This window comes from Onychostruthus taczanowskii, unplaced genomic scaffold, assembly GCF_017590055.1.
Source record: "Onychostruthus taczanowskii isolate IOZ18803 unplaced genomic scaffold, ASM1759005v1 scaffold15, whole genome shotgun sequence".
NCBI classification, from domain to species: Eukaryota; Metazoa; Chordata; class Aves; order Passeriformes; family Passeridae; genus Onychostruthus; species Onychostruthus taczanowskii.
In genome coordinates, this window is record NW_024498685.1 from 3,226,035 (window position 1) to 3,245,818 (window position 19,784).

Below are 19,784 nucleotides of genomic sequence, written 5' to 3' on the forward strand. Positions count from 1 at the left end.
CTGTTGACTAATTCTGTGAGATGGCAGTTAGCACTTATGACCAATGTCAGACACAAGTTGTTAATTTGTGTCCACCTACACAGAGTTCCAAATACTTAATTCCCTTTTGAGTCTAGTTGTAATCCTTTGAAGTTAATAAGCAACATGTAGCCTAAACCCTTTCTCATCATGAAGAGGACAAAGGGCAGTTTCATTTTCAAATTTTTCCACTCTTGTAAAAACTGTTCTCCTGCCACCAACCAAAAAGGTTAGCACAGAGCTATCCTTCTACTGCTTCCCGCTACATTCCTCTCTAACTTTACTTCAATTTCCAGCACTGCCTAGAAGGTGAGAAAATAATAAACACTTGTATCATTTATTTGCCAACAAAAATATGGCTGTCTTCAAGCAAGAATGAATTAAGCTTTGACTCTTCGTGAGGTGCTAGGTCATCTCAGTTTGTGCTCCTTCACCCTGACGCACATGAGGCTCTTTTTTCTTTCTAACAAACCTCTGAAGTAGCCAATTCTTCAACAGACTGAAATGACTTGTGCTTACACCTATCCTTGTCTTAGTGACATCCATTCTAATTTTGGCAATGCACAAAATAGCATAAACAACAAAATAACCCAAAAAGGACTATGATAACTCAGCAGAAACAATGACCCACACAGACATTTTATGTTTTCAAGAGTTTTCTACTCATAAAAAGCAAAACACAAAATCCTTAATATTCTGCCATATAATATATTATTATACCTGCCAGCAGGTATAATAATACCAAGAAACATCATCTTTTCAGGAAAGTCAAGGGAAGAGATAACAGAATTAAGTATATGTCTGTTAACATATTTATGACACTGCTACTTCATCAAGAGAGTAAACATACCTTATTTTTGGTATGAAGAAATTTACCCCATTCTGCAGCATCTACCTCTGAAAACAAAAATGGATACATGAGAAAAAAGTAGATGTTTCACTAGCATTTTTTCCAAGGCCTGGTCATTGAAAACTATGAGTTCTTTTTTTTTTCCAAGCAGCAAAAGAAAGCAACTTAGTTAGCTTTCTACAGTTAGATGTTAAATAGCTCAGTATAAATAGATTTATGATTCTGTCTATTGAAACATTGCACCTCACTACTATGTCTAATTTGTTGCACACAAGGTCCACCTTCCTACCTATGACTGAGCTAATCACCTGTCCTACAATATTTCAGAAATGGTCTTATTCACTAAATATCAGCTTGTAAACAAAAACAAAAGAATTATTAGCAATAGCTTAAAAACCTGGGAAAGAAAAGGCTAGCATTTAGCATCTTTTTTTCTAAAACATGCAAGTGAGATCAAATTACAGCTGAAAGAAAAAAGTTAGAAAAACCTGTAGAACTAAAAGCAAGCGAACAGAAAATACATAAGAATTCTGCATAACAAAGAAGCCTTAGGAGAACATGTCTCTTCCCAAATCTGTCAAGGACCAAACATCTTCACTCTTGTCAGTCACCACTGAGGTCCAGAATTACTCAGGGACTATGCAAGAGCAGTCCCAGAAACAGCAAAGGAGGTTTTGTTCAATTCCTGCTTTGTAGCACAGGCAGCAGTTTGAGTCACACTGCAAGATATTCACATTTTCACTATTAGGTTTCCAAGTATAGAGGCAAGTTCCATTTCCAATTTTTAGTTTGGGGTCATTTCCTCTGTGCTTCCTGACACAGCAATCCGCTCTACAAGAACTGTCTACAGGAAATCTGGCCCTTTGGCAAACACATGGTTTACCTATCATCAACTAATCTTTCCAAACATTTTTTTCATGTAAGTTGAAATTTAAGAAAGTTGATCAATGAAGCTTTTTTTTAAGGATTTGGGAATTAAAAGTGCAGGAAGATCTATGAAGCAGCAACAGCACAGAAGAAAAGCAAAAATTATCTCATTCTAATGCAACAAGGTCAGAAAACTGAAAATCAATCGGATCACAAGACAGCAAAATAATCACCACAGTAGCTGAAGTGTAAAAGGAAAAGTGTAATCAATCAACAATCATGTGGCATGAAATGTATGTGATTAGTGTATATAAGCATGCACTTCAGGTGTAGGGAGAAAAAGCAAGTGGATAAAGGCAACCTTTAGCAAGGTGTCTTGAATTTTTCCATGTAGCAGGGTCTGCAGTTAAAGAGAAACAGCATTGAATGGTGTTTAACATTTCTAATCATATTTAATTATAGAATTTTATTAACTTTCAGTACCAGATTCAATTACAAAGAGCACAAATGCATGCAGACAGCTGTGCATGCTATTCTAGTATTGATGAGAATATGTAACATATTAGCAGTATGCACAGAAGTAAGACCTTAGCTAAACACATATAAATGATGCCTATAAATCAGATATTCTATACAACAAAGTTGATTTGATCATGACTATTATTGCCATACACCTAACTTCAACAGCTCAACGTATTTTCTTATATGAGCACAGAAAACAGCACCACTGGGCTCCACAGAGCTGAACTTCTTTGGCAAATAATGTTTCTCAAAATTTACTCATGGCAAGAAACAGAAAGAGTAAAGAAACATTTTTAATGTCATTGGAAGTAGTGTTACTGTATGGGAAGGAAATCTGATGCTGTGCATCAATATTTTTAAGACTCAATTAAAGAATAACATTAGTTCTGAGACAGATTTAAGAAGAGACAACACATGCATTACCCTTTTCAACTTCTAATTTTTCAAAGTATTTATGGAAATTTCATTACAAAAAAAACAAAAACAACCAACTTCTTATGGAGGGGTAGATGCATTTAAAACTCTATTTTCCTGTGGTGTCTGTACAACACCCTGAAAGTACAAGCAGCAAAACAAACTGGTACATATATTTTTGGTTTGTGCCTGTTTGGTACAAAATTCAGGTAGTCCAACAATAATCAACTCATCTGTTTGAAAAGCTTAGTTCATCTGGAGATTTGATGTTTTGCTCAGTCAAAGGTGTGTGTATCATCAACAGAAATACGATTTTGATGGACTGGATCTGTTAAGGAAACATTTTTAAAACCAAACTTCCATCCCTACTGTTATGCAGGCACAAGAGCTATGAAGAAAACATCATCAGGAAAAAGCTTTTGTTTGTATTGGTTGGTAAATAGGCAAAATGACATACCAGTCTCCAAAGTAAGTGCAAAATGAAAGGGTTTCTCCATTTCAGGTTACTTAACAGGTTTTATTTACTGTTCAGAGGAAATAAAGTAAAATGCACAGAGGAAGAAACTACAATATGTTCAGTATTGTATTGCTCATCTCCTCTTGAAAATTGAATCTGAGTGAGTAAAGAGAGGCCTGAAGCCAGGAACAAAAATATACAGAAAGATACTGTCAAATGTTACATTTGAAAGGTACGGACCAAGCATTCTCTGGTTATGTCCCTCCTTGGGAGGGGACTTTCTTCTCAGACACTGTTTTAGTCTTAAATTATTCTCTTTCTGGTGGCATGGGAATGTGCAGCGAGGTGCTAGGCTTAGCTCTATGTATAAATAATTTTTTCAGTCTTATCTATAAGCTTCTTAAAATAAATATTAAAAAGACACACTTGGGTCAGAGACACTGCATTTTAACTTGCTAACACCTATGGAAAAGTTTCCCAATAGATCTAATTTAATGGAAAAGAGTTTTTAGGAAAGGAGGAAGGATTTGCATTTCTCTAAATGTAACAATGCTCAAGGCAAGCATAGTGTTTTAACTAGCCAACATTCAGCAACCCACTCTTCTGGTTTCCACAAATAATATTTTTTTTATCACTCATTTAACTGGTAAATTAGTCTTCCCTCAGTTATGTTACTTTCTGGAAGCTTTTCAGGCAATACCTTCAGAAGAATTAATCACCTGATTACACTAAAGATTAAATGCTAGATAAAGGTGTGACGAAACCACACTTTGGTCATGATGAAATCCAGTATTACACATATTAAGAAATTATTAAAACAGCAGCTATTAAGAACAAACAGATCCTGCTTTTCAAAAAAAACCCCCACCGCATCTTGTGAATAAAGCAACAGTCTATATTTTTCTGGTTTCCATATCGTGTAGTAAGACTTGCAAACCTTAATTAATACCCAGGAAAAGCACATCTATTACTTGACTTTTCTCAGGACTGCCCTCCACCAAATTGTACTTGTTATGTCCTACTCTATAACTCTCCTTTAAGAAGCTCAATAAAATACAAAGATTACTGACTTCAGTTATTGATGTATCTCCTGTCCCTTTCTAAAGCAATAGAAATGTCACTCATTTCCAACGAGAGAAGCTGCTGGGAGTCATAAAAGGCCACCACCATAGAGGATTTCCAGCAGCATGGCAATCAGAACTTCCCAAATACTAACTGCTGTACCATTTTTCCAATCCTTGACATCAACTAGACTGCAAGCACTTTTGAGGGAAAGCTCTTCCTCTCTAGTGCTTCTACAAAGCCAAGCCCAGTGAAGCAGGCTGCACTGGAAGCTAGGGGTAAGAGATTCCTATCTAAAGTAAAAGGCTAACAAAACAATGTTGAATTATCAAGGAATAGATCTGTATTAATTATTCCTGTGTTCTGTATCAATTCTGCCTGCTCAGAATTTGAACAATGTTCAGTTTCCTATCTTGGAAGAAATGAAAAAAAGGAACCTATAAGCATTTACTACTTGGCCACTGGTATGTTCTCTCTGAGTTTCCATTTCTGAACTACCATTATAGGTCTTCACTGCAAGGCCAATTTAATAATTCACAAGGCCAGGCCCAGTTCTCTGCTAAGTGCTGCTTCTCTTGCGATTTGATCAGAGAACACCACAGTGTGGTATCATCACACCAAACACACCATATGTGCTGAATCACTAGAGGCCAACAAGAAACAGCAAAAGCACGATGAGAACATTTCCTTCCCATCAAATTACACACATTCTCTGTAGAATATACAGATCAGCCTGTTACAAAAATACAGAACTTCACATTTAATGGAAAACTTATCATTGGTATTTTCTGACTCTCTTGATTTATTGCAGTGATCACAGTACAAAGGGTATTACTTGTCCCTCCCTAAGAGAACGGCACAGCAGTCAAAAGTGCTTTGTGTTAAAAACTGGGAAGCTTTCTGGATGCTAACACTCCAACAGAGGTAAAATTAAAGCTTGCAAGAACCACAGAGTAGCAGCTATTTTGAAATGACTGTATTAATATACAATACCAGTAGAGCAAGCATTATGATGGGCACGGGTGACAATCATAAAACAGAAGTCAAAAGAGAAGAGAGAGTTGTATAAAACTATCTGTGTGCACAGAGAGTTCAATGCCAGCATTCAGAAAGCAGCATGCCAAGACTGATATTCTCTTGTCCAATAGACAACTTGTAAAGAAATCCCTGATCTGGATAAAATCCTTTTCTGCAAGACTATTTCCCTCTGGGAAATTCCAAATCCATCTTCAACCCTACCTTAAGATCCACCTCATTACAAATAAAATTACCTCTAAAAATAGACCTCTAATGGCACTTATTACAACAAAGCCAGGATAAGAGGTGGGCATCTTTTTTCTTTCCAAGCTACTTGATCCCATCTTCTCAGATGTAACACCACAATCTGAACATAAGTTAGACCAGATCAGTGACAACACCATTTAGACCAAAATTTGCCTGAATTTTGAAGAGACATTTCAAACCTGGTAAATCATAATTTCTGTTCTTATCAAATCCTTGTTCTTACCAAACAAGCCCACATCTCTCTCAGAACAAGATGAGATTATAACATTAACATCTTACATATTGATTGTTTTCCACAAAAAAATCTAAGTGTGCATCATAAATAATAATTTAGCCCAATATCCCTATGAATTTTAAATTTGAAATCCAAATCCTCAAATGGAACGCAACTTAAAACAAAAAGGCTCTGCCTTGACTCAGAATATTCCAATTACAAAACCTCCTTTTACACCTGTAAAGTAGGAAAGAAGAGCAAAATAATATTTTACCCTACAACTCAGAATCCAAGCATTCTGAGAAGTTATAGAAATACAAACTATATATTGCACAGTACAAGCAATGCAAAACTGCATTTAAAGACATGAAATGTGCCATTTCTAAAAGTTGCACAGAGATTGAATTCTCCATCCTTCAAGGTTTTCAGAACCAAGCACATGAAGACCAAAGGAACTGGACTGGTCTGGACTTCAGAGATGGCCCTGTTTTGAGGAGACTGGACTAGAGGTCTCCCAAAATAATTTCCAGCCTGAATTGTCCCTACAATTTCTCACATGGTTTGCATGCTAGTTGTTATGAACCCTGTGTTCTCTGCTTGTGACAGTAATTAAGATTGGACCTTAAACCTTTCTAACAGCACAATACAAGTAACTGTCCTTCAGAAATTAAAGGCCATAAATATTACAGGAAAATAAATACTGTAAAGAACATCTGATACCTTGACTATTGGTAGAAACAAATTAAGAAAAATTTGAACACAATAAGAATTAATATTTATAATCCCAGGTTTATCATGCCAACAAAAGCCTGTGCAGTTGTTAGTGTCTACATAAAAAAACCTAAGATTTATCTTACAATCAGAAGGTGGATATGCCCCTGCTGCTCCTGATCAGGAGCACTAGTTGGCATAAAATGAGCACTGAAACTCCCAAGGGACAACTGAGATCACTTTCTTGATCTCCTGAAGGATAAAATAGAAGCAGTACAGAAGACAAGCTTCAAAGTAAAAACTACAGAACATTTAAAGTGCCCTGCTTGATGCACTTGAAGTCTCTCAATGCGGTGTTGTATTCCATTTTATTTAAATGGTATGCTCTGTCGTGCGGTGTTGTATTCCATTTTGTTTGAATGGTATGCTCTGTCTCACCCCTCTGAAATGTACGGTGTATTCTAAGCCTGTGGTCCTGCCCTGAACCCTCCTGTATCTGTCATGCCATTGGCTCAGTCTGATTCCGCGCCCGCTTCAATTCCCCTCTTAAGCTGTGCTAGGGGATCAGTCTGGTTCTTAGCCCTCTCTCTCTCAGCCTCTTCCCCCTTCTCTCCCCTCTGGCTCAGTGTGATTCCGCGCCCGCTTCAATTCCCCTCTTAAGCTGTGCTAGGGGATCAGTCTGGCTCTTAGCCCTCTCTCTCTCAGCCTCTTCCCCCTTCCCAGTGGGGTGGCACATATAAGCCACAGAACTTGTCAGTTCAATTCTGTTTGCATCTACTAAAAGTTACATTTCTACTCCTTCCTCTTCCTTCAGACCTTATCTATTTCCTACCCTCCTTCTAAAAACTGTCATACTCATCAGCCTCTCAATGAAATACCTTATATAAACAGCAGAAGGAGGAGATGAAAAACACACATAAGAAAATCATGTCCTCTACACTCCAGACAATTATCTTTACTACTGAAATGCCTATTTTTTCTTAAAAGAAATTCCCAAGAACAGGAAAGCTTAAAACATTAAAGGTATTTTGAATATCCAAAAAGATTTTGACTTCATGACATTTGCTAAATAGTAAAAACAGATGCAACAACAGCTGTATTTTCTTCCAAGCAAATTTTAAAAAGCATACTAGAATTTTAAGATTACAGCAACCGATTTTTCATTTCAAAGGACAGAAAAGACTTGAATAAAAAGGCAAAACTCATTCTTGGACCACACTTACCATTTTCATCTCCAGCTCCTTTCCGACCATCCTCTGGGGAAACGTGCACCAGCTGCAGAATAAGGGGTCTCCGGGTGACAACTCCAGTACCTCGGGGGAGCAGATCCCTCCCCACAAGACTTTCCAACACAGAACTTTTTCCACTGCTCTGAAAAGTGGAATACAGCGACATTATTTCTGAAACATAAAAATGCTGTGATGTTTTAGTTTGCTTTCATCTGGCCTGTGAAGAGCATTCTGCCTTGTCCTCTGCTACAGAGTGCCTGAAGGAGCATATGACAGACTCCCTGCAGACAGAGCAGTGCCACTGCACAGGCACCGAGGGACACAGGTCGGCTACAAGGCAGGAACTGTCTAAACCTGCTTGGGATACTCAGAACAGATTTCTACCTACATGGTTTGTCCCATGGTTTTTCTCTCTCAAGGTGAAACTAAACTCATAACAGGATTCAGAAAAATTAATCTCCTATTTAACATTTTCTACCACAAATAACAAACTCTCCAGAAACATTTCTGGAAAAAAAATGCTTTTATTTATAATGTTCAGAAAGAAATTTTATGTCTTGTACTACGCCATTTTCTAACAACTTGAAGTAAAACTGCTGTGTAAACTGAGGAATTTAACCCTCGGTTAGTATGTGCTAGAATTAACAAGGGCCGGCTGTATTGACACCAGCAGCAGCCATTACACAAACATATATTAACAATGTATACTTGAGTACATTCAGCTGCTACAATGTTATATTCCTTTCAGTTTGAGGTTTGGTTGGACCGCAGAGTTTGTTTGCGTTTTTTTGGTGAGTTGGTTTTTGGTTTGTTTGTTTTGTTGGATTGTTTGCTCTTTTTTGTTGGGGGGGTTTTTGTATCATGTATTACATCAGCCTGGTAAGTACATTGTTTTACACCCTAAATAGAGAAACAAACATTGTTCCATAGCATCCCACTGTCTCTCTCTCTCTGTATGTATTTAAGTATTTACATAACAACTGAAAAAAGTTGTGAAATACTTAAGAGCTGTGAAATTACAAATATTCTTTGAGTCTATATTTAAAATGTTCTCGTGCATAACTCCTGTGTAAGATTCACAACTGGTCCAACAGCAGCTGAGAAAACCTGGGTCTTAAAAGTGATTCCAGACAAATACCATGTTAAAACTAACAATAAAAAATAGACACAGATATGTCAGCATAATACTCAATCTGATTGAGAAGATTTTATCTTTTTAGTAATACTGTATTGACCTCTGCCAATTGTCTGCAGCTCTAAGTCTATGTAGTGATGCCATGAGAAAACCTGCTCTGACAGAAATTGCCACCATCTAGGAAATATTTCTGTATTAATGCAACTACCAAACAATTCTCCTGTTAAAAAAACAAACAAACAAGAAAACAAAACCAAAAAAGGAAGCCAACAGATGCTTCTGACAGCTGGAACGTGCATTATGTAACTGCTACAGAACCTCCACTCAGCCTACCAGTTCTGAAGTAACAGATTTGAGACTTCAAGCAAATTATGAGTATATAACCCAGCATAACATGATATTTAAAAAGTGATGAATATCCTTAAATCTCACAAATTTAGTGACATTAGGTGACTTTCCTAAAACTGAAAAATAGATCAGAGGCCAAGCAACATGTTACTATCAGACAGTACATTTCTACTAGTACAGTAAAACAAGACATGAATATATTATATGAGAGTTTTAAAACCTATTGAAATATGGCTTGTATGCAAAATGACAAAATAAATATTAAAATAGAAGGCCAAACCCTTAGAAAGTTTGAACAACAAATGAAAGCCCTCTTTTACTGAAAACCCACTTTATTGTATATGCTTTATGGCAGAGAAAAAAAAAAGATGTTTTATCAAAAATATCATTTGTCTCAATAGGCAAAGAACACACCAATGCAGATGATGTATATTATTCAAAGTAAACCTAAATTACATTTGACAGCAGTGAGATCAATGGTTTAGAAATACTTGGAAGAAGAGTAGGGTCAAGCAGAAATAAAGCCTTATTAAAATTTGTTTTTCCTTCAAAAGACTCCTCTAGAAAGTTATTAATAATTTTCTTCAACTGTCCTTCTCCAAATCAGCTTTGGGCACCTTTCCTGCAAGCACCTTGACTGCTGGGCACTGAAATCTTACCAAATAACTTAAAAACAACCTGACCAAAGCGTGAACTAGGTCTGTAAGCCTCCCTGAGAGAGTTCCTGTTCTGGCCCACTTCTGAAGAACTACTGATATTATAGACTGTGAAAAAACAAACTTCACAGAGACAAATAATAAACCACTTCCCAACACAGACTTACTTAAAACAAGTGAAATGCCTAACCAAAAAAATGAGAGATGATAAAGGTTCATCTTTGGCACTGGAAAACAAACAAACAAAAAAACACCAGAAAGAAAGACCAGTGTTTCATTTATTAAAAATATTTCAAATATTAAGACGCATCTGGATGTGGCAACTTGGGGATAGGGGCTTAGGGGTGATTATTCTGGGTTGATGGTTGGATTAGATGATCTTGAAGGTCTCTTCCAATCTTGATGATTCTGTGGTCTCTTGAGAAAGATTTTCTTAGGCATGGGTAAAATGATCACTCAGTCTCACAAGGCTGGAGATCAGACTTAGATGAAGTGGCTTCTCATGAACATATAATCCAAGCACATAAGAGACAGTAACAAAAGCAGGAATCCTTATCAACAACCTCACCACAAATGGAAATCAAACTCCATGGGACAAGCTGCTGCACACTGTTGCTCTTAGTCTTTCCAAAGGAGGGGTAATGCAGGAAGCTAAAATGGGTACACCAAGCTACGTGTAGCAAACCACCGTGTCTCACACCACTCCCAGTTACCTCTGGATGGGGAAGGAATAATCTGGATCCCTTGCAAACACACTAAATGAAACATTACAGGACTCCATGCATCAGGAAATTCTTTCAAATTGCATTACACTCCCAACTAAAGCAATCTGTTGTTGGAATACAATTATCTAATGACGCACTTCTTAATCTGGACTCCTCAGCATCCATTACTAAGAATTGTCTGGGAACACGGTGCAGAAAGCAATAAACACAAAGCTGATCTTGTTCTGCCAGTGAGGGGGAAGCAAGGGACATGGGTCTGTTAAGAATACAAAGTCAGTTCAGCCAGTCCTTCATAGAATAGATGTAGACAGAAACTAATACTGATAATCAAAGGAATTTTAAGGAAAGAGTCTGCAGAAGTATCACACTTGTTTTGTCATCTCATTAAAATGCTTGCTGCAATTTTAAGCATGAACTCATTTCATGAGGGGTCAAAAAAAGCATTAACAAACTCCTAACTTTTCATAGCTGATCAGGCAGATTTTCCCTCTGGATCCTAATATCTGATCCTAATTTGAAACATCTACTAGCTGTGATATCTAGAGGAACTTAATAGAGGCTGCTCAGAAAAAAAGCGGGGGAGGGGCGCAAATACAGGAACATCTTGTGTCACTCCTTTAACCTTTGGGTCAAACTACCATGGCTGAGTGTATTACACTCTGCTCTGTCAACCACCATTAATTTCACAGAGAAACACCTGTGTCTAGTGGATGGTAAAACCATTTTCCCCTGAAGTACTAAGATAAAAAGAGAGGATGCACACAGGACTTCAGTATTTTACATTGTATGTACTGTCAGAGTATGTTGAAACCTCATCAGCATTCTCACTGCCTCTGTAACACCTGTTACAAACACCTCTGTATGCTCATCTTTGGTTTACATTCATCTGAAGATGATGTTGACAATCAAGGAAGATGGGCAGTCACTGGGAAACAATTGTGTACTTATCCTCCCAAATTAAAAAGCTGTGAGCTGTAAGAATTGTGATCCACTCCAAATAACCAGCACCTCTACTTGTAACAGTCCTCATGAGGTCGCTTTGCTTCCCTATCCTTCATTTCTTTACTTGTCCCTGCATGTTTCAACTGTGTGCACTTAAGTATCAAAAGGCATTTGCTCCCATCCATTACACTAATTCTTAAGAGAAAATGTAGGTTACAATCTGCTGCATTACAAACCACAGTTTTAGGAATTCTGAAGCAGCACACAGCAAGTGCATGATTTTATAATTCTCCAGCTTCATTAATAGCCAGAGATGTTACTTCCAAAAACACTTGAGGGTCATTGACAAGTCAGATGGAAGAGACTGCATCTTGAAAATGCTGAAGTAACACTGTGAACAACCATTCAAATTCACCCCATCCCATTTACTTCACTGGCTTTCTTATCCTATTTCCAAATCCTCGTTAGTGTTACTATTTTAAGAGTCTTGCTCCCTACACCAAACAGAATGCAAAGATGTTTTCTCCATATCAAAAAAAGAACCCTGACCCAATCCCCTTGCACCACTGAATTATTCTCCATTTTTAACCCTGCCTATAGGGACAAAGAAGACAAGGACAAAGAAAGGATCCAGTGCCTCAGCCTTGTCCATATTCACTGCCCCTGGATCAGTTGTCACAGACAGCAGCAAGCCTTTATTTCCCTATTTCTCTTTTTCCTTATCTCCTGATCCAGTGCTGGAAGTTCCTGCTGCCTTTGATACCCTTACCATTAACAGTGGCCTTCTCAATACCATCTCTGCCTATGCAGGAAGGATTTTTGTATCCCTGAGCAAGCTTGTCCTTTTTTTTACCTCCTGCCTGAGTCTGCTGTGCTGAGGTTGAGTCATGAGTTCCCTCAGTACTGCTCTCCTTACACCTCCACTCATTTTCCCAAGCAAGTGGATGGACTGTTGCTTTGTGCTCCATGAGGCTGTCCTTAAAGGAATGACAGGTCTCTTGTGATTCACTGTCTTTTAGCTCACAGAGTCTCTCCAATTAGCTCAGTAAATAAGCAAAGTCTGCTCTCACTCTTATGACGTCCATGAAGCAAGAAGGCAAATTAACACAAGGCTTACCTGGAGTCTCACTGATGCACAAGAACCATCCAATTTCTTACAGTCACATGCTTGGATTCGTGACTATTGGATATTTCAAGCATTATTAAAATGATAATGGACCTGAATCAGCTGCAACAAACTTCAAGTCATCTTACAAGAATCTCCTGCCTTCCTTTGTCTATCTTTAGACTTAATGTCTTTGTGGAGCCAATGCACAATACATCATCTGTGGGGAAAAAACCTTATTAAGGAGACATGTCCAATAAATTACTGGGAAACTTCCAACCCAAAAATTATTTGAAAGGAGTATAAAATTTAGCTCATTGCTTTTGAACAGGGCAAACTGGTAAGTTTTTTAACTATTTCATCCAATAGGGGGAAAAATGCAAACAACTCCTGCAAGACAACACAGACTTCTTATAGGAGAGCACAAGAAAATAGAGGCAGTGATGTCAGAATTCCCTACGACTTTTGGAGTGGCACAATACAAACAGTCCAGAATGACAGTAAGGAGCTGTGAAGAAACAGACACCTCTCAATGAGACATACTCTCAATGAGACAGACTACTTTTCTATCAAGGAAAGCAATGGACCTGGCTTTGACATCTGAGATGAAATGGTGGCAATTCTGCAGTTTCTGTCATACAAGAAGTACAAAAGTCCTGCTGGTAAATCCTGCTCTTGGCAACCTGTACATACAGAATTTCCTAAATTTTCACTCTATCACTGGGAAGTAAAAGCTAATGCACTTGTGCTGGGATCTCATCCACAGGAATATTACCCACATTGGTGCTTTAAAAAGTTATTTGCAGTAGCCATGCTAAAAGATTTCAGCCCGCTATAACTAAGAACAGCAGCATTTCTTTTTCTTTCCTTATTTTGCAAATACAAATTATTCTGGAATAAAAGGTGAGTACATAGGCAGTTTCAGAGCAGTTCCACCAAGGAACCGCTTTAGTTGGAACAGATATTACAACACAATTTTCCTATTCAAACTAGGAATGCCCCAAGCTAGGATGACTCTAAACAGCTAACAAACTTAAAAATTTATTTACTAATCAAAAAAGAATGTTAAAGCTATAAGCAAGCCAAATGGATTATTTTAAGACATTGTCTGAAACAAAACAACACTTCTAAAAGATGCAGAAGAGACAACAGGCTGTTCCCAACTTGAGAAAGCAGTAAAACCAGCATAATGCACTGCTCATTGTTGCAAAATACATGCAAGATCTTGTCCAGACTACAAGACTCTTGTTCCTGCAGGGCATTCCCCATTTACTTGAATAGAGAGCTCACCTGAATAAGTCAGGGAGAGACTCAAAGTCACAGGAACTACCTCCACATAAAACAGCTTATGTACCAGCAATAAGGAATGCCAGAACTGGCACAGCTCAGTCAAAACTCTTCAGAAATCCTGCATTTACACCATATCTAACTGCAGACAAGTGCCAAACAACAGCAAATACATAAATGATTAGCAGATGTTTTCTTCCTCAGTACATCAATTCCCAAAGCTCTTCAATAATTCACTTAAGAAAAAAAATGCCTCATCTAAGTAGAAACAAGTTACAGACTCCCAGTTACATCATGGAACTGTGGTATTTGAAGACTGACATTTGCAAGCCAGATATCCTGACCTCACATAGTACTGTGTATACTGCTATATTCATGACTTGCAGTAAAGTAAATCAAAATAAAACCAACTTGAATATTCAAATTTTAAAAGTTCTAAACAACAGTATTATCAAAACAAACCCAAACCCCAAATCTCTAAGTTAGTCAACCTTCTGGCTACTACGCAAACAAATCTTTTCCAAGAACTACACAGGCATTTTCTCTCCAGATTGTGAAAAACAAATGTCTGTGCTTTCTGTTTTAATACTCTTCCCCTTCATCTTCCTGAAAATATGTTTTCTTTGCACTGTGCCCCCTGGACAACATACAAGATTCACCTGGTCTAATTAAAACACCAGTTTTCCATTAAAAACAACTGCCAATCACAAGATGAACTGAACAGGGCCCTTGCAGTAAAGCAACAAAACAAAACAAAACACACAAACAAAACAAGAAAAGAGAAGCACACAGCTTCTTTATCCACATCTTTCTACAACTGTGAATTCTGTGCAGACTCTCCACTCTCCCACAAAAACTAGGCATTTGCAAACAATGAAATTAATATCTTCTAAATGGTGTTTAATAATGTTTTCATATTAAGAATCCTAAAATACTAAAATGCAGGATGAAGTTATTAGACCTATAATTTTATTTTAATTCATATGAAGTCTGCAGTTGGAAACCATGAAAATGCCATCCCTTCAATCACAGAAACCTTCAGGACCCAAAAAGTTCAGCTGTTCAGAAACACTGGGAGCCCATCAGAGAAAACAAACAGCACAACACTAAATGTGTTTGCACTATATCATATCAGCAGCAACATTTCTATTATGTCTGGTAAATGTAAACAGTTAATTAATGTCAGCCTCACTTTGCTGCTTGTCTGAAACAAACAGAACAGTCAGGGCATGACTTGACAGGAGCAAAGGATGGCAAAAAAAGGAAAACAGTCACACCCAAAACCAGAGACTGTAAATGTCAGATATAAAAACAAAGAAAAAAACCAAATGAAACCAGGAAGCTTGCAAAACATTTGGGAGAAAAAAACAAACTGTCCCCAGCCAGCATGGAAGCAATGCTCTGCTTACATCCTCTATTCAAATGTAGAAACAAATGGGTTTTTGCATCTGCTTGAATTGCTTGAAAGATACTTGGACAAAACAGCAACAAAAAAAAAAAATCAACAGAAACAAACAAAACCCCACAAAAATCAAACCAACAACCCAGCAAGAGAGGAGGGAGGAAGACAGGGCTGTGCTCAGCATGGGGTTTTCCTTGTTGCTTGGTACAAACTGGAGTTTCCTTCACCTCAAACTGGCTTTTTGCCAACACAATGTAGGCTACACCGAATGAGCTAAGTGGCTTGAATTTCTGCTCCCCTGCCAGGGAAAGTCACAGAAGCTCTGCAGAACACCTGAATTTCCAGACAAAGGTGCCAGTTTCTCACAGACAGGATGCTTTGATAGCATCTGCTGGATTCATTTCCTTATCCCACTAGCCAGGACTGCACATTACCTTCCCATTGCTGTCAACTTCTTAACAGCCAAATTGGCATTCTTCCAACTATTTATCTTACCAGAACATAAATTTATACATATCCACGTGCTCAGGCTGTGACCTCAGATCAAGAAACCTTCCACCTTGCAATAAAAAGTGGTTTAGCATTAGCATCAAACATACTTACACCAAGCAGTAAAAAAAAAATAGGAATAAATGTAATGCTCATCTGTGAGCCAGTCCCAGGGGAACATTCAAGAGAAGCCTATACTAAATACTGTAAACTCTGTAAACTACATCTCCCCATTCAGTCTCAAAATGGCATTGGCAGAAGACTGAGCAAACGTACTCCATAAATGTACACATGAAAGGTCACTCCAAAATCTCACTTGTCAATTCCATCAGTTGCTACATCAATTTCAGTACAATGTCTCTACTTCAATTAACACTAAAAAGTGTTACATCTCCCCATTTAGTCTCAAAATGGCATTGGCTGAGCAAAAGTACTCCATAAATGTACACATGAAAGGTCACTCCAAAATCTCACTTGTCAATTCCATCAGTTGCTACATCAATTTCAGTACAATGTCTCTACTTCAATTAACACTAAAAAGTGCAAATAAAGCCCACAAGGTGTTTTTATAATGTCAGTATTAGAAGAATTTTGCTACAAAGCTGACACTAAAGTTTGTATAAAACTCTGTTGATAACTACCAAAAACCCCAAACATATTCCAAGAATTAATGGCACAAAAAATAACAATTCATTTTTGCCTACTTCTACGCAGATATTTTCTTGTCTGGCTGGTTTTCTTAAATTTATTCTAAATATTATGATCACTTTGGGAGTGTAGGCATTTAATTTTTGAGATACCACCTATCCACACAAAAGGCCATAATTAACCAAATTGCTTTTCTTCCCTTTGCCTCCTTTACTGTAGTTTTAATGTGTTTAGTTGAGGCACTTCAATACCATCATGTTATCCCTTAAAATACAGAGCATAAAGTATTTGTATAAACCAGAACACTGAGTATCACAACATTACTGAACTAATATTTTTATATCATATTCCCAACCGGGACACTTCTTTTTTTTTTTTTTTTTTTTACAATCCAGTCATACAGTTCTAAAAATGGAACTGGAATACTGAATTGGGGAAAAAATAGAACACCTATCTGGAAATGGTAGAAAAACCGTGAAACAGTGAAGAAAAACTGGCAGTCTGAAGGTGTCCTCTGAGTTCTACCAGCACAGTCCCCAGTTTTCTTAAATGACCCTGTACTAGGATACAGAAATAACTTAGGGGGAGAATGAGAAGGAATTCTCACATGACTGAATGGCAGGAAAACCACTACAAGTGCAAGAGGCCATCTAGATGTGCAAAATTTACTGAGAAACAATCCACAGTTAGCAGCAAAATGTATCTAGAAAGAGGAAAAATTAAAACACTTCAATTGCTCAGGGCACAAGGGAGGTAGGAAATGAATCCCAAACAACAGAGGTGCAGGAAAGCGAACATGGGAAACAGAATTAGGGCTTATAAACAGCTAGTCCTACACACTCTAGAAAAGAAAGCATTAACTTAATGCACAGAATGAGAAGCAGAGAAAGACATAAGCACAAAAAAAACAAAAGGGTAGAGGAGTGAAAAATAAACAGAAAACCACTTCAAAAAGCATTTTTCCTCTCCCTGCTGAATATGTGAAAAGGTAATTTAAAAAAAAAGGCAAGTGGCAAATTGGAAGCAAAAAAGCATAACTCAATTAAGAGAGAATTACAGAAACCTTAAATGGCAACATTTGCTTCCTACAAGAAAAATGGAGGTGAAAAATTCAAGACTGTTTATTGTGAATATTATTCAAAGACAAAAAAGCAAAGACAGCATATGCCAGTGGGCTACAGATACATCAACTGTGTGAACAAACTTAAAGGCCATGCAGCACTTCACAAAGAAACAAGACTGTCTAAAAGGCACATTAAAAAAAAAGGAAAAAAGCTACCAGCAGCAAAACTATCAGCTCTAATGCCATACCTGACACATCTCTAGAAATCTGGTCTCCAATAAACTAATTCCAAATTAATAGATTAATAATATTTTATTTAAACTAAAATGAATTGCATAAAATAACCATTTACAGAATTACTATGTCAGTAAAGTCAATTTTTTCTTCCAACAACCCCAACTAAAACACAAAAAAAACCATGATACAGGTTGCTAGATATTTTTCTGGAGTCCACAGAGGACTCGGTTCTGGCATGCTAGGAAATTTCATGCTAATTCAAGGGGGCTCATAAATATCATGGCTACAGCACTGAATAGATACTGATGGGGAGACTACCGAAGGCAAACATGTCAATACTGTTTTAACTCTCAGTATTTACACCTAGGAAAAGATAACTGGGACAGAGTTGTTTGAAAGTATTTTTAAAAAATGCCACTTTAATATATTTCATAAAAATATACTGAAACTGGAAAACTACTTTTTCAATTTTACAGAGAAAATGCCACTGCATTGACACATACAGCTGGTGTTTTAAGTTATCAGTGAAAACCCTGAGTACAGAGTACTTGGTATTGAAGTCTTTGGTGAGCAAGCACAGCACATTCAATACATATTTAAATTTCACAGAAACAAAATGAGAGATCCATTAGCTTCAAGTCTTAGCTTCATCTTCTACTCCCTTGTGACAGCTGTAGTTCTGGTCAGGCATGTCGAGCTGCCAAAAGTTCTGCCGAAGAGCAGCATCCCATTTGAAGAGACAGGAGAGGGTCTGAGCTGTCTCCGAGCCCAGGAGCATTACCGGGCTCACACGCACGCGTCGCAACTGTTGCAGCCAACAGCCGCTGGCTTCGCCTCTCACCTTCAGTCCCCATCACCAGCTAAGACAAAGAGTCCAAACGGCGCAAGAACTCGGGGAAAAGGACAACCATCCACGCCTACAAGATGCCGTCCCGCTACCACATCCCTTCTGCCCGGCCCTCGCTGCCCGGCGCTGTGGAAGAAGAGAAGCCACGACCCGAGCGGCGATGGCGGTCACGCTGACGCTCCCCCGATGCCACCCGCACCCGCGCGGTGCGGCCCGGAGCCACGGCGTACGGGGGCGCCGGCCCTCCCCGCAGCCCTGCGGAGCTCCCGGGCCGCTGGATCCGCTCCGGAGAAGCGCCCGAGGGCGGGCGGGCGGCGCACGAGGCGCTCCCAGCGCAGCCGGGGCTGAGGCAGCGGAGCCGCCGAGGGCGTGCGGGGGGAACGCGGGCACCGAGGGCGCCCCGCCCGCCCTCGCCTGCCGCGTCCCCCCGTGCCCTTGGCGGAGGCAGCCGCGGGTCCGCAGCGGCGGAAGCGCGATGGACACCCCGACCTTGCCCTCGGGGCGGTGAACGCCCGCGCCCCCGCCCCGGCCCGCCTCACCTGCGTGCCCACCACCACGATTTGCGGCAGCTGGATGATGTCGGCCCCCACCGTGTTGAACACGTCCTGCAGCTTGTTGATGACGGGGATCAGCGCCTCCATAGCGGCGGGCGAGGCGTCGGCGGTCGATGGACGCGACGGGCACCGGCGGCTCCCTCAGCCGCCCCCTGCGCCTGCCGCCATCGGCGCCGGCCCCCGCGCACGGCCCGGCCCCCGGCAGCCTCTGCGCGCCCGCCGCGCGCACCGGCGCCGCCGCCGGGCACCACGGGAGTTGTAGGCCGTGGGGGCTGCGGGGCCGCGCCCGGGCCGCGCCCTGCTCGGGCAGCGCCGGGGACGAGGGCGTTCGGGGAGCACAGCGCGATCGCTGTGGTGTTGTGGTTTTGTTACACAGAATCACAGAAATAGTGGTGCTGGAGAAGACCTCTGGGATACTTGGGTCCAGCCTGTGATTGAACACCCGCACATCAACTAGACAAGGCACTGAGTGCCACCTCCAGTCCTTCCTTAAACACCTCCAGGGATGGTGACTGCAGCGCCTCCCTGGGCAGCCCATTCCAATGCCCATTCACTCTTTCTGAGAAGAAAGTCTTCCTAATGTGCAACTTGAACCTGCCCTGGCGCAGTTTTAGACAAGTGCTCTTGTCCTGTCGCTGTCACCCGGGAACAGAGCCGGACTCCCCAGGCGGCTGCGGCCTCCTTTCAGGCGGTTGCAGAGATCCGTGTGTTTGTTCCC

At 39.7% G+C, this 19,784-nt stretch overlaps 1 protein-coding gene across 4 annotated transcripts in view; it reads right to left on the bottom strand.

Moving 5' to 3' along the window:
• The window catches only part of DNM1L (dynamin 1 like), a 35,819-nt gene extending 16,547 nt beyond the window's left edge, over nt 1-19,272 (bottom strand). For 2 of the 4 annotated variants that reach the window (XM_041398826.1, XM_041398824.1), the window contains exons 1-4: nt 19,052-19,272; nt 7,623-7,770; nt 2,097-2,135; nt 869-915 (exon numbers count right to left, since the gene is read on the bottom strand). In XM_041398826.1, the coding sequence (XP_041254760.1) occupies nt 869-915; nt 2,097-2,135; nt 7,623-7,770; nt 19,052-19,153 (336 nt within the window). In that variant the 5' untranslated portion in view covers nt 19,154-19,272. The remainder of the gene's footprint in view (nt 1-868; nt 916-2,096; nt 2,136-7,622; nt 7,771-19,051) is intronic. The other 2 variants (XM_041398827.1, XM_041398825.1) reach the window with 1 other exon arrangement.
• Nucleotides 19,273-19,784: the final 512 nt, after the last annotated feature.